Source organism: Patagioenas fasciata, chromosome 2 (assembly GCF_037038585.1).
Source record: "Patagioenas fasciata isolate bPatFas1 chromosome 2, bPatFas1.hap1, whole genome shotgun sequence".
In the NCBI taxonomy this organism is placed as follows: domain Eukaryota; kingdom Metazoa; phylum Chordata; class Aves; order Columbiformes; family Columbidae; genus Patagioenas; species Patagioenas fasciata.
This window is the reverse complement of record NC_092521.1, coordinates 153,561,575-153,575,039: the sequence shown is the minus strand read 5'-3', so window position 1 is coordinate 153,575,039 and position 13,465 is coordinate 153,561,575. Positions and strand designations below refer to the sequence as shown.

General features: G+C 38.9%; 1 protein-coding gene across 2 annotated transcripts in view; it reads right to left on the bottom strand.

Annotated features, from left to right (window-relative positions):
• ZEB1 (zinc finger E-box binding homeobox 1) overlaps window positions 1–13,465 on the bottom strand; it is a 122,006-nt gene that overhangs the window by 22,065 nt on the left and 86,476 nt on the right. For both annotated transcript variants that reach the window (XM_065830699.2, XM_065830700.2), the window contains exon 2: window positions 3,243–3,443. In XM_065830699.2, coding sequence (XP_065686771.1) covers window positions 3,243–3,443 — 201 coding nt within the window. The remainder of the gene's footprint in view (window positions 1–3,242; window positions 3,444–13,465) is intronic.

Sequence of the window (13,465 nt, the reverse complement as noted above, 5' to 3'; positions counted from 1 at the left end):
TGGTGAAAATACAGCTGCTGGGAAGCAACAGAAAGGGATGTGATGTGATGATGGAGGAACAGATCTTAGGACACTGTTCCACCAAGTAGAACTCACAGCTCTGAATTCCAGAAGAAATCCGAGCTACCTGTTGAATGACTGCTTAAATACAGGTCTCCATGAATAGCATCTAGGGTATGAATATCCATCTTGGCATTGCATTTGGACATAGCAGAGAACTGTAAAACATGTTCTTGGACTACTGTATGTCATCGTCACTTACGAGCAGCTGCTTCGAGATACGCTGAGACTTCCAAGGGTTAAGCACTAATGATTTTCAGATCACAGGCAGCAGTGACACAATCACTGTGTCACAGGCTGACTGTAAAGGTCTCTGCATGGGTAAGATAACTGATCAAATTCAAACCACTAGGAAAATGGAAATTTTGGTTGTAGGCAGAAAGACAAACTTCACTGAAATTTCCACTGCAGTCTTATCTTCAGAGAAGGGAATAACTTCCCAAGCCCATCAAAGAGTTTCTAATTTAAACTCTTTAGAGCAAATTTTCTGATATGTGTGTGGCAAGTTCTACTTACAGCTCACAGTATTGCCTCATTCTTTGCTTCTGTGGGTAAGAACTTGATCAAAATGATGTCACACTTTTATAGCCTCCCTTCCAAATGAAATCAATACAAAATAGTGCTGCAACCTTCCTCAGCAACCCACCACACTGAAAGAACACAAAGCACCTTACAGCACATAAACTGAACCTAAAATTTGATGAGTTAAATTAATATTTGAGTTCCTGGAGTAACTTAAACAGAAAACATAACTTCATTATTTTTTAGAAGTTATTTCAAGGTCTGGACAATTCTTAAAATTTTCAGTTTTTCAAAGATACGTTAGTTCCAGTTCTCAGATCTCTGGATTTGCTAAATATTTATAATACATAATAGTGCTTTTAAAGCGTATTAATATAATAAGTGAATAACTTTAACCTTTGCTTAAAAAAAATAAGTAGTAGTTCAGGTTTTACCTTAAACTAAAGGAAAAAAGAAAAAAAATCATATTACAGAATCATTGCACATATGAATGCTGGCACACTGCCAACAACTTGTGCAGGATACACATGGTTCACTTTTTCAAACCCGTACGACTGTTTCAGTTAAACCTCTAGAGATAGACACCTTATATTTAAAACACCTGTTCCGAAGGTCTTTTAGAAATTCTGTTAGAATGACTGGAAACGGAAGGAAACTAATCTGATAAATGTTACGTGTGTTGTTTCTATTCTTGGGCATTCGTGAACAGAATAAATAGGTAAAAAACTCATTCTGTCAGGTTCAACTAAACTCGGGAACTTTCAGTACTACTTTACCCATGAAACACAACTTACTAAACTGCTCCAGTGTATGTTTTCTAAGCCCTGAAAATGGTATTAGTGTTGCATGGACGCCTGCTTCAGTACCTTTCCCTGTACGAGAGAGAGATCACGTATTCAATCTTTAGATTGCTAATGCGCAACCAAGATTGACAATGGGATTTTCAGCTCACACCTTTTGTTCTAGGAAAGCTGTAAAAGAGTAAATAGCACTTTGCTGTAGCAAATCAAAGCTCCATAAAACCTAATGTAGCCTTCATTCATCTCATGTAGCCATCACTAGAAATTCAAACAATTTATTAAAAAAATCCTTACTAGCAAATAAGAAACCCTCCAGAATGCTACAAAAGAGGCTCCAGAATACATAATTTTTACAGAAGAAATTTATGATAGTTTGAGCAAGCCTGTATGGCAGTTGTTTAATCTTTTGTCTGTCTAAACACTCATGAAAGCCTGCCTTTGTCAGCAGTGATCAACACAGAGAAAGTATTGCCCATATTGTGATTCTACAATCACAGCAGAATTTGGTTCAAACGCTTCATTTTAGCAAACAAATTTCAAAAGGTTAAAAATGGTGCATTTGAAATAAGGAGTCAAAAAAGATACCACCACGTGTCTAGAGCCCTAAAAAAGCCCAGAAGGTTGTCTGAGGCAAGACGCTGTGTAGTGACTACCTGGGGATACATCTCCAGGAAACCAAAGGATCTTGAACCAGCACCTCTGTGAGCCAGTGCTGCTCTTCACTGCCTGCTTCAGGTTTCCTACACCTGTGCTTGATGGGTTCAAGAAATAGCCTACACACAGCCCATTTTATGTAACTGCAATTCCTGATAAATATAGCCTGCAGTAGAGCAAAGATATTACAGGAGACCTAAGAAAATTACCTACTAATAATTTAGCTCCAAAATACTCATTTCCCTGCACAGCATACCTTGGCAACAGCAGCTATAGAAAACAGGCTGAGTTGATGCTATTCTTTGAACTCTCAGCTGTTCCCTCTCAGCTGGATCACAGTTAGGGACCATATGACTGCTTTCTGTTTCTTTAGATGTGAACTCATGCAATTTGTCTTAAATGACCAGTTTTAACAAGGTGGATGCTAACGGATTGTGGCTGGAGTTCAGACACAAACAGGGTTATGTTGGAAAATATTCTTTTAGTGGATTAAGGCCAAATTCTGCAATAAATTCCACTAATTTATGCATTTATCCCAATTTGGCTCAAATGTAAGCACGCTGTGTGACATTATGAAACTCAGTATCTGATTCCACAATAAAAAGGTCGATTTCCTGATTGCTTCAAAGTTTCAGCTTCCAAAACTGCTACATAATACGTGCAACATTTACCTCCTTCCAAGGTTTTCAAAATACAGATTCACCATGAGTAAGATAGCCAATTCTAAAACTAATCACATAAGAATTATTTTTTCTGGCCATATTTTCCAAGAGAAAAGGCAAAAGCAGCTCATAGGCAGAAATTTATATTGGAAAGTTATTTTGTTTCATGTTTTTTGTCTTACAACTTACTCCTCAAGCTGAGCAAACCTTGAACCTTATTGGGAGGTACAGCAGAGACCTGCCATAGAAAAAAGACTTGGAAAAACTAAAAGCAAGTAACTAGTCTCTGATCACCCTTGAAAATGCTGCATCTACAGATTTTAAGCTCCTTTATAACAATACAAATGGAATGAATGCACATCCTAATTTGCCTCGAATATTAAATAAAGAACATAAAATATATCACAATAAATATGTTAGAAAATCTGTTTTTTGATTGTGAATATTAGACATTATTTCGGTAAAATGTGACCAAAAAAGTTGTATCAAATCTTTATTTTAGAAACTTTCTTCTGCACAGCATCGTCAGTGAGAATGAACATACCTTCATCTTCCCAGCAACTGTTGGTACTCCCGTCTCTTTCACTGCTTTCTGGTAACACTGTATGGTCTGTTGGCAAGTCATCTTCTGGCACACTGGCATCACAGTCTGCTGCATCAGTTACACTTTCTTCTTCCACTATATGCAATTTATCTTCATCGTCTGAATCTGAGTTTGCTTCTACGACGTTATTATAATTGGTGACTGTGGACAGACAAAAAGCAAAAGCCTCATCAATATACTTGTGATTTACAGCATGGAGGTCCAAAGCTTTCAGTACTGTGGCCAGATCCTACATCTGGGGCATCTCTATGGAGTCACATTATCGTTTCTTCTTTCCACATGGGGAAGGCAGTGGCTTGTGAGCAACTTGGACGCAATGGTGGCACAACAAGGAGGCGTCTGACAGCTGCTGGGCTTCCACCACTGTGAGGAAGCATGATACCTCTCACTTCTGCACACCCAGCACAAGGCTGCACAAGAAAAGAGGGCAGACAACTCTGGAGTTGTCTTCTGGGCCACACTGAAGCATCAGGCTTCCAAATCCACCGCTCTAATTCGGAAATCTTGCATAACGTTTCCCACAGCTAACACAAAAAGGTAATAACTCTACCTTTTCAGTCTGGAGAATGTATTTTGAGACTCTTATGGATAAAGAACTATACAACAATATATATGTTTCTGTCATACAGGAGTAGATTATTATGAAAATAGTCTTCATTTGTAAGCACAGAAAATCAGTTACAGCCATTTCCATTTAAACCATAAAGATTACGTATTAAGAAAACAATTACTTTCATAACCTGTTGAAACGTCTTGTTACACCAAAGTTAAACTATTAAACACTTATATCTATATGTGTTCTTTACTGCCAACTTTCTTACTGAAATGTTTCAATATACAGTTTGATAAACAGAATAAATTTATCGATGACAAACTATCAAGACTTGTCTTGGCTGTAGCACTCGTTCAGTGGTTATCAGAACCACACCTGGGAGGCACATGATACCTTATGATACCTACATCCTGCCACTGTTAGCACATGAGAAGCCAGACTGATTCTTTCATGTGAAATCCTGCCTACTAAGGTAGATAAAAAGCAAACCAGACTCCTGCCCTTCTGAAATAAGCTTCTTTTTTTTTTTTTTTTTGTAAAGTAGATATTCTAGTCATTTAAAAATGCATTTCAGCAGGGAAAGTGAGTAACATTATGAACTAACAGGCTACTATCTAATTTCCTTCCAATTCAAGAGAAAAATGTATCATCTAGAACAAGCATAAGCATGACAAAAGAGCCTTTTGAATTTAAAATAATCATTCCATGTTTTCATATTTCATACACATAGTGTCATTTGAAAAATGTAGTAACGCCCCACTATTCATGATATAGACCTTTTCTAAGACAACAAATTTAGGCAGATTGCCTAAATACTAGTATCTGCTCCATTTCAATCAGTAAATTGATATTCCCTTCATATTCCGTAGCTGATTTTGCCAAGTAAAATCGGTACTGTAAGGCATGCTGTAATGTGCAAAAGAGAAGACACTCATTTCCCTCACCAAAGCAGAGATTTATGAATTTATTTCCCTGAGAAATGGTAAATCCAACTTAAAAAAAAAAAAAGCGTAAGAACAGGTATAAAACAGAGGGCCATGGAAAAATTATTTTAGCCTATTGTTTTAACTGGGTTTTACTGTGGTGCTTAGATGTAGAGAATTATCAATATAAAACAACAATGTATTTACCTTTGCTGCACATAAAGGAGAACAGTAAGACCAGGGATCAAAATTTATAGGCATAAATTCAGATTTCAGTAACATAGATAATGAATACTTGATTTTTCAAAAGTAAATTTTCCAAACTAAACAGGATATTAAGTGGAATCCCTTATATTAGATTTAGAGTGGTTTTTATGGAAAATTAAAATATAATCAGAAAGTTTGTCCTGAAGAATTACACTTATAGAGAAAAAACATGCCATCTTTTCTTCATAACAGAGATTTTGATTTAAAATATAACCTATTCATTATGGGTCTATTTGCCCTTAAACATTTTCATACACTCTCACTACACTCACTCACGTGCTAACTCCGCAAAACATATAAACTCCTCCTTCTCCATAAAAGGCAAAGAACAAAAAGGTCTTTGGGATTTCGGTTTCCTCCACCAAAGATCAGTTGTCAATAAGGTAACACAACAAAATCAGCAAGAAATCTGGCTCTAACATTCCTGCTTTCCTCTTACAATGACCTTTGAGGGAAATGAACTGCCAAACCTGTCGCTAAAAGGCCTTGGCACATGTGGGCTGGTCAGGCAACTCACACGCCAAACACAGCTCAAAGTTGAGCACTTAAAACGACGGACACATCCATATATCTCAGTAAATGATCACATGCTGTTTCCCTCTACAGGATCCCTGCCTCATCTAGTACAGTGATGACAAATACACAGGGAACGCTCAGTTTTATGGAGTGAACTGAGTATTTGTAGGATCCTGCCTCATTTTTCCAGATTTCAAAGTGATTACTCATTCTTTTTATTCCCATCAACCAGCAGTGTTCCCAAACCCTCACTTATATGATGTTAGCCAACATGGGTTTCCTTGTTATACATTAAATATCATATAAGATATTATAGATTATATATATATATTTATATACAATATATCATAACTATATGTTACATGATTATATATAATTTCCCTACATGGGATTCAGCAGGAATGCTTCAAAACATATAATTAACTGAACCATAGCAAGGAGATGGTATTTCCATTTTACAGAGAAGAAACAGGCTATTTAAAAAACAGAGGATTATTTTGCCAATCCTGGCATTGCCACATTGGTGTAAAGCATTTTAGGTCTTACTTTTCAGAGGATTTTGCATTTTTGCAGTGTTTTATATATTCAAAGCACACTTACATTCATTCCAAACGCAGCTGTGCTGAGAGCCCAGGTACCTCTGCCTGCGTGCCACAAAACACAGAGAACACCTCCAAAGTAAGTGACCTTCCAGAATCACATAAAAACTCCTTGAAAGAGAAAGAATAAAATCTAGCCTTTCAGTAGAGCTTTCCAATGCCTCAGAGAGTGTGCTTTTGATTCCTGCAGCCCTCTACTTAAATTACTATGCTTTCCAGCAATTAAGGCAAGGGTTCTGGAAACAACAGCTTCCTTTAAGAAACACCCTGATTCATTCTCCAGGCACCAATCCTCCTGTGAAAAAATTATGTGATCACATAATTAAAGATCTTATCATTATGCATACACACAAGGAACAAATTAAAACAGTTTGAACAATCTTCATTCTGACATTTTCCAACTTTTTTGAATGCTCGACTTTCAAAGTCAAGTGTTTGATTTCAAAGAACGTATTAATATTCTTTAATAGAAATGATGGTTAAAAAACAATCAAACCCTGTAATTTGCTGTATTTTTAGCTAATTAAAATTAAAATCCCATTACATGGTACCATACTGATGCCTGCATGGCTGCAAAGCTTAGCTTTAACAATGCAGATCTGCTTCTGGTGCACTAGGAGACTAAGTGGTGGCAGTAGCAGGCATTTGCTTTTGACACATTTTGGCTACACGTTTCACAGGTCTTGGAATACATTAAAGAAACCCTTGAAGTAGGGCACCCAGCATCCAAATTCCAGGGGTAACCATGTTCCTCAAGAGCGGTTCTCCTTTTCCCCTACTCTACCCTGGTGAGACCACACCTGGAATATTGTGTCCAGTTCTGGGCCCCTCAGTTCCAGAAGGACAGGGAACTGCTGGAGAGAGTCCAGCGCAGGGCAACAAAGATGATGAACGAGTGAAGCATCTCCCTTATGAGGAACGGCTGAGGAAGCTGGGGCTCTTTAACTTGGAGGAGACTGAGGGGTGACCTTATTGAAGTTTACAAGTACATAAAGGGTGAGTGTCATGAGGAAGGAGCCAGGCTCTTCTCGGTGACAACCAAGGACAGAACAAGAGAAATGGGTTCAAACTGGAACACAAGAGATTCCACTTCAATTTGAGAAGAAACTTCTTCACAGTGAGGCTGACAGAACACTGGAACAGGCTGCCCAGGGGGGTTGTGGAGTCTCCTACTCTGGAGACATTCAAACCCACCTGGACACCTTCCTGTGTAACCTTATCTGGGTGTTTCTGCTCCGGCAGTGGGATTGGACTGGATGATCTTCTGAGGTCCCTTCCAATCCCTAACATTCTGTGATTCTGTGATTCCCCCTCTCCCTTCTCCACTTCAATCCTAGAGCAAATATAGACCTTCCCTATTGGCATGTCATTTGGGGTGTTTTCTCCTCTTGTCCTCAATGTTGCCTCAGAATAGGCACCACTGAAAGAAGAGGATGACAAGCTCACGAGCTTCGCTTGATACCTGGCACCACAGCAACTGCTAAAGTGAGGAGGAATACATTTAATTAAACTTTTTTAGAGGGAGATTGAAATATACTCAATACAAAAACAATATATAGAGACTACTGCTTACAACCTCTGAAAGAATTTCAATTGAACATACGTAAATGATGACTTCAAGGGGCTCCTCATTTGGCCAAATATTCCATGCAGAAAATAAAACTACACAAGTAAAACCTTGCTCAGAAGAACAGCTTTCTTACGAAGTAACTACAAATATTTCAGAATTCAGTAACACATACTTTTAGCTAATGCCATTTAAAAGTAGCATCAACTTAAACAAAATAACTCAGCCTGGCTCGAGCAGCAATCGATGTCTCCAGGATGAGACACTGCTCCGTGAATGGCAAGGACGGTTGGAGAGGCGATGCCACCCCGGGCAGCGCTGCTCCAGGGACGGCCGGCAGCAGTGGGAGAAGCAGCAACCAGTGCAGGTAACCTCATCTGCAACTGGAAAACCCACCTCTGACTCAGAACACGAACCATGGCTGTAAGCCTCGGCAAACAGCTCACCAGAAAAGCACATATATTTATAACAGATGTACAGGCCTATTCTGTCCACGTTATAGCACGTAACCTTAGCATGAAAAGGTACATTACTATATTAAACGGTTTCATTATTAATGTCAGATTTTCTTCCATAGATACACAGAAAAGAAGTCCCCATTTTCAACACATGTATTACAAATTATACTGAAGACTAAATATTTATTCAATAAAAATCAATTTTTATATTATTAGCATGCATCTTCTGAAATAAAGATGAAATATTCATTAAAAAACAACACATAAAAAATAAATCTTATTAACTGTAATTACTTTTTTCTTGTTGATCACTCTCTTGCTACAGTATCCTGCTTCTTAAAGAATAACCGAGTATCTGTAGTTGAAGCTTTCATTGCTCTAGGAGTAAATACACTGCAGAACGGATGGCAGAAAATGAGCTTTGCTTTCTGAATTTTCACAGTCCTAAACGCAGAGAAGATGTATGATGTTGTGTAATTCTAACTAAAAAAGAAATATGTTCAAATGGAATTAGTGATTAAAGAGCTAAAACAGAGAAATGTATTATTTTGCTGGTTGAATACAGCTAGGAAACCACAATACATATGTCTACTCAAATTCTAACATGGTATTTAAAAGAATCTTTAGTTCTCTGATTTAAAAATCAATGAACCCAGGTAATTTAAGGTAAAGACCATAGGACTCGTTGTTTCCATAGCATATACTATAATGGGACAGTCCCTAAGAAGGTGAGTGACCTGTGTGGCATTAGAAGGAAAGCTTCTCGAAAGCTGGCAGCAGGTACCCATGCATCAGTTCCCCCATCCAGACCTGCCCTCAGACTCATCAGACAACACGAAGTTAGTTTACTTTACCATTCCCAACACAAAGAATGACCCAATAATGTTCATATCACTCAAATTCTGATAGGAACTTACCTCAGCAGGAAAAAAAAAAGTATGCGATGGAATATGCACTGGAATAATTTGAGATCATGCGGCAACAGCACAGAACTGCACTAAAACCAGAACTAATCCGTAACCTATAATTCGTATTACCAGGATCTGGAAGCGTACAGAGGGATGGATGTTTTGAACCTGACCTGTTACAACCTTTTCTTCAATGCTTGCCAGTGGTCACTGTCTTTCACGTAGAGTCTGCTCCAACATTTTTACTACCTGCCTCTTTTATACCTCTGCATACTTAATCCAACATCCTACCTGCTTCCAAAGTAAAAAAATAAACTATTTGGAATTTGTGAATTAACACCAACTCCCTAGAATTTTTCATGAAGTTGACTCATGTAAACAAGACATTTGAGTTGTCTGGATTCAGCATCTCAACACAGAAAAGCCAGGAGACCTAGAACAGGTGCAATATTTTAGAAATCCTACTTCTATTAGCTCTTCCAAGTTCTAATAATAAATTCTGAAAACTTATTTGAGATACTGTTAGGAAAGAAACCTCTGATTCTACACACTGGAACAACTCCTGTGCCCTGTGAAACGCATTCTTGGCTCACAGATTTCTGCTCTGACAGCCTACAATCATCCCTTGGAAACTATTTACTCTGTCAGCTCAACTGAAAACCTGCACCCATATATTACTTGAGCAAAATATATTGCAAAGGCAGAAACCTGATAATTTAGCATTCAGTATTCTATATTTAGATTTTGGGGTATACTATTAATTTTATTGCTACTCCAAAATGAAATGTAATACTTCTGCCTCTCCGCTGATAAGTGGCCCAGTATCTTTAGTAAAAGTTAGACCTTTACGTTTTTTCCACATTTTTCCTCTCAGTTTAATACATACATTTGAAATTAATAAGTAATTGGCATGCAATAATATATACAGAATCATGTTACCATCTGAAGTAGAAACACAGGGAAGAGCTTAAGAAAAAGGAAGACACATGTTGATGCTTCTCTGCCCGTTTCCAGGAGGTTTTAGCTCCTGGAATTCCTAAATGAGACATGTTGCCTTCATACCTAATAGACTCATTTCCTATGAATTTGTCTAGTTACTCTTTGCATTCATGAAAATTTTGGCATCTACAGTATTTCAGGCAAGCAGTTTCAGAGCTCTGTGTTAGGGGAAGAATGAGTTCTGTTGATTTTGAACCTGCTCTGCACTAGATTCATGGGGTGCCCCCAGATCCTCCTGACTCATGCCCTCTGTGCTGTTCGTGACTTGATGAGCTTCATTGCACAGACCTGCTTGCCAACATGAACAGTTTTTGTCCACTTGTTATTCATACAGAAGTTGCTCTATTGATCATTTTTGCTTCATCTCTCCGGACTTTCTTCTGCTGCATCCTTGCTTACATGTGGGAGACATGACCACCTAGAACCACACAGAGTATTCGGGACGCACACACATCATGGATTAGAACAGCAGCATAACAATGTGCTGTTTTCTTCTTTGTCTCTTTTCTAATAATACAAAGACTTTTCCTGACTTCTGTAAGTAATGAAACTGACACAACTACAGGTGTATTTTCTGTAAGCCCAGAAGTGCTGTCCCTTGATGGTAACAATCAGGTCAGAATCCATCACAGGACTCCATCCTTCCGCCACATACATTGCTTTACTTTTATTTACCTGAGATTTTATCTGCCTGGCTTCTGCTTGGCTATTTGCAAACACTGTCATTACTTCTCTGACAAAAGCAAGTAATCCCTAGTCAAAATATTCACTGCTTCCCAATGGTGTCACAGCCTCCACCAGGCAGCGGGGTGACATCCCATAGTGTAACAGCCAGCACTGCTACAGAGGGGAAAGGAGGCAGCAGAACACCTCAGATTAGGCAGCCTGTTGAACTCAGTAAAAATACACTACAGTGAGATCTCGTTATATGGAAGGTGTGTGGAATCTGTATTATACTCTTAATCAAATCATTTAAGAAAACAAAAAAAACCCCAAATGAAAGCAAAACAAAAAAAACCCATAAAAACCCTCAAAACATCCTACCAGAGACTAGTTTCTGAAATAATCAATTTAAAATTTAATTTAAAAGCGCATTTTTAATTTTCAGAAAACTAATTCTGCTTTTAAGAGCAGTATATGTGCTTCAACTGTGGAGAACAGAAGTGTATTGTATATAAAAAAGGTTGACTCAGTGCTTATTTGGACATACACACATAAGCCTGCTCACAAAGGAAAAGTGGAACTGGATTCAGTCCTTCCTCTGCCTGAAGGGATCAAACATCTCCCACGAGTGTTTATGTAAATATATGAATAGTTGTAAAAATGTAAGTCTAAATATTTACACGTACCAAGCACACTTCTGATAATTTTATTTAACTAATAAAAATCTCTTTCAAAATGTTTTTACACCTCTTAACTGAATGCTAACGTCCACTTGAATGCAGTTTGACACACATTTTGATTGAATACTCTGACATAATAAAAAACCTAAATCATCTCAATACACATGGATTATTTACTCTTCTGATCAACTCAAAGAAACTTTGATTTTAAAATAAATGCTTTGCAAGTGGACTGCATACTAAAACGTGCCCTAAACGCTGTCCCAAAAGCGAGACTGAGTGTCTGGCTTGCCTTACACACCACATATTAAAATCAACAGTGCAAACACACATTTTCTGCCTGTCAATTTTAAATCATGGTTTTAAAATCAATCAGTATTTTACATTAAAAACAAATTGACCCTTGGTGTTGAATTTTTCTATTGATATGGCAAAGTCAGGAGCAAAGCCTGATGACTTAAGTCAGGACCAGTTTCCCAGCATTAGCGTAATGGCTACAGCTTTAGCACTGGACTCTGAGGCAACATACACGATACCTGGAGCAAATCTGGAAAAATATTCCAGCCTCAGTAATTTCATTTTTTGCTGCTTGCCTTTGTTCATCTGATCATCAGCTTGATTCAGGGTTAACTTAGTCCCATATGCACAATCCCACTGGAACAGGGCAGTTTGGCAGTGTACTACTGAGTAACCCAGCAGCAGCTCCAGGTTTCCCAGCGGGGCAGACACGGTGGAGTTTCTGCCGCCAAGGTGCACAAAGACAGCAGAGCCAGGCTGCTGCTGCCACCTCTGCCCGCTGCTTCCGCGAGAGCAGCCGGGAATCTCTGCTCCTTTGGCTGCTCCTGGTCAGCGGCTGCTGTAGCCAACTACCTGCTTTGCCTATGACTAAGATGAGTTCTGGGCAGAAGAATATATGTACTCCCTCTATCCCTCCCCCAAACTATTCAAACTACATACCTAAGGCATTAGATTTTATGTCTGTTTAATTTCTGGGATGCTGAGCCCAACACTGAGTCTGGAGAGGGATCCAAAACCAAGTCCCACTGATTGTAAAGGATTCGTAAGAATGGTGGGTGCTGAAAACAATGACAGCGAGCTTGTACCCACGCTGACAGGCAGAGAAACAGGAAGAGAAACAGAATTACACGGTGAGGCCGCTGACACTGAGAACGCAATGTTCACACTCTCTGTTTCCAAACAGTCTCTTAATAAAACTAGCTGTGCTCTGGTCTTCTGGAGTGAGTTTTTGCTAGTACATGCAACACACTTAAGAGTGCTCCCAGAGTACTCTAAAGAAATGGCATGCTCCCAAATCAAAGCACAGTAAGTGAGGACAATCAGAAGATTCACTTTAAAAACGCAGTTCTGAACTGAATTAAGACACTGAAGGATGTGCATCTGCAGCCAGACACCTCTGGGAAGGATACACACTGCTTGCCTGCAGAGTCTGGAGAATAAAACTTTCCATTGCTCATTCCACTATAAAAATGATCAAATGTGTGCACCAAAATCTCAGCCTGTGTTGAGGAGGGACCTCTTGGGTCATATGCCCTCTTCCTCCTTCCTGCCAGCAACCGGGTCATATACTCCCTTTCACAGGTCATATTCTCTCTCTCACAATTTTCTTTTTGAAAGGATCAATCAAATACTTCAGAGACTCCTGAGTGCAGGACATACCAGCAATTGAAAGGAAAGCTATACGTGGTCTTTCCAGACAGACACCTGTGGTGACAGATGCCAGCCAGAACCAGTAACCACCATCTGTTAGTGATGAAAGTGGATGAAGTCGTGTGACAAGTTCTATAGGTTGAATCCCATACTCCCCAGAAAGAGTCTGAATCTGTACTGCTAACAAACATTCTGAGAGAGAAGATGCAATAGCAACACAGCAAAGCTTGAAAAGGACATTTGGGAGAGAGAAGAATGATGGCACAAGAGACAGGGATCCCAGTGAGCACCCAAATAGCTCAGCACTGCTATGTGGGTTCGAGATGAGTGAATGGCAATGGAGCTCTAGGACTGGTAACAAG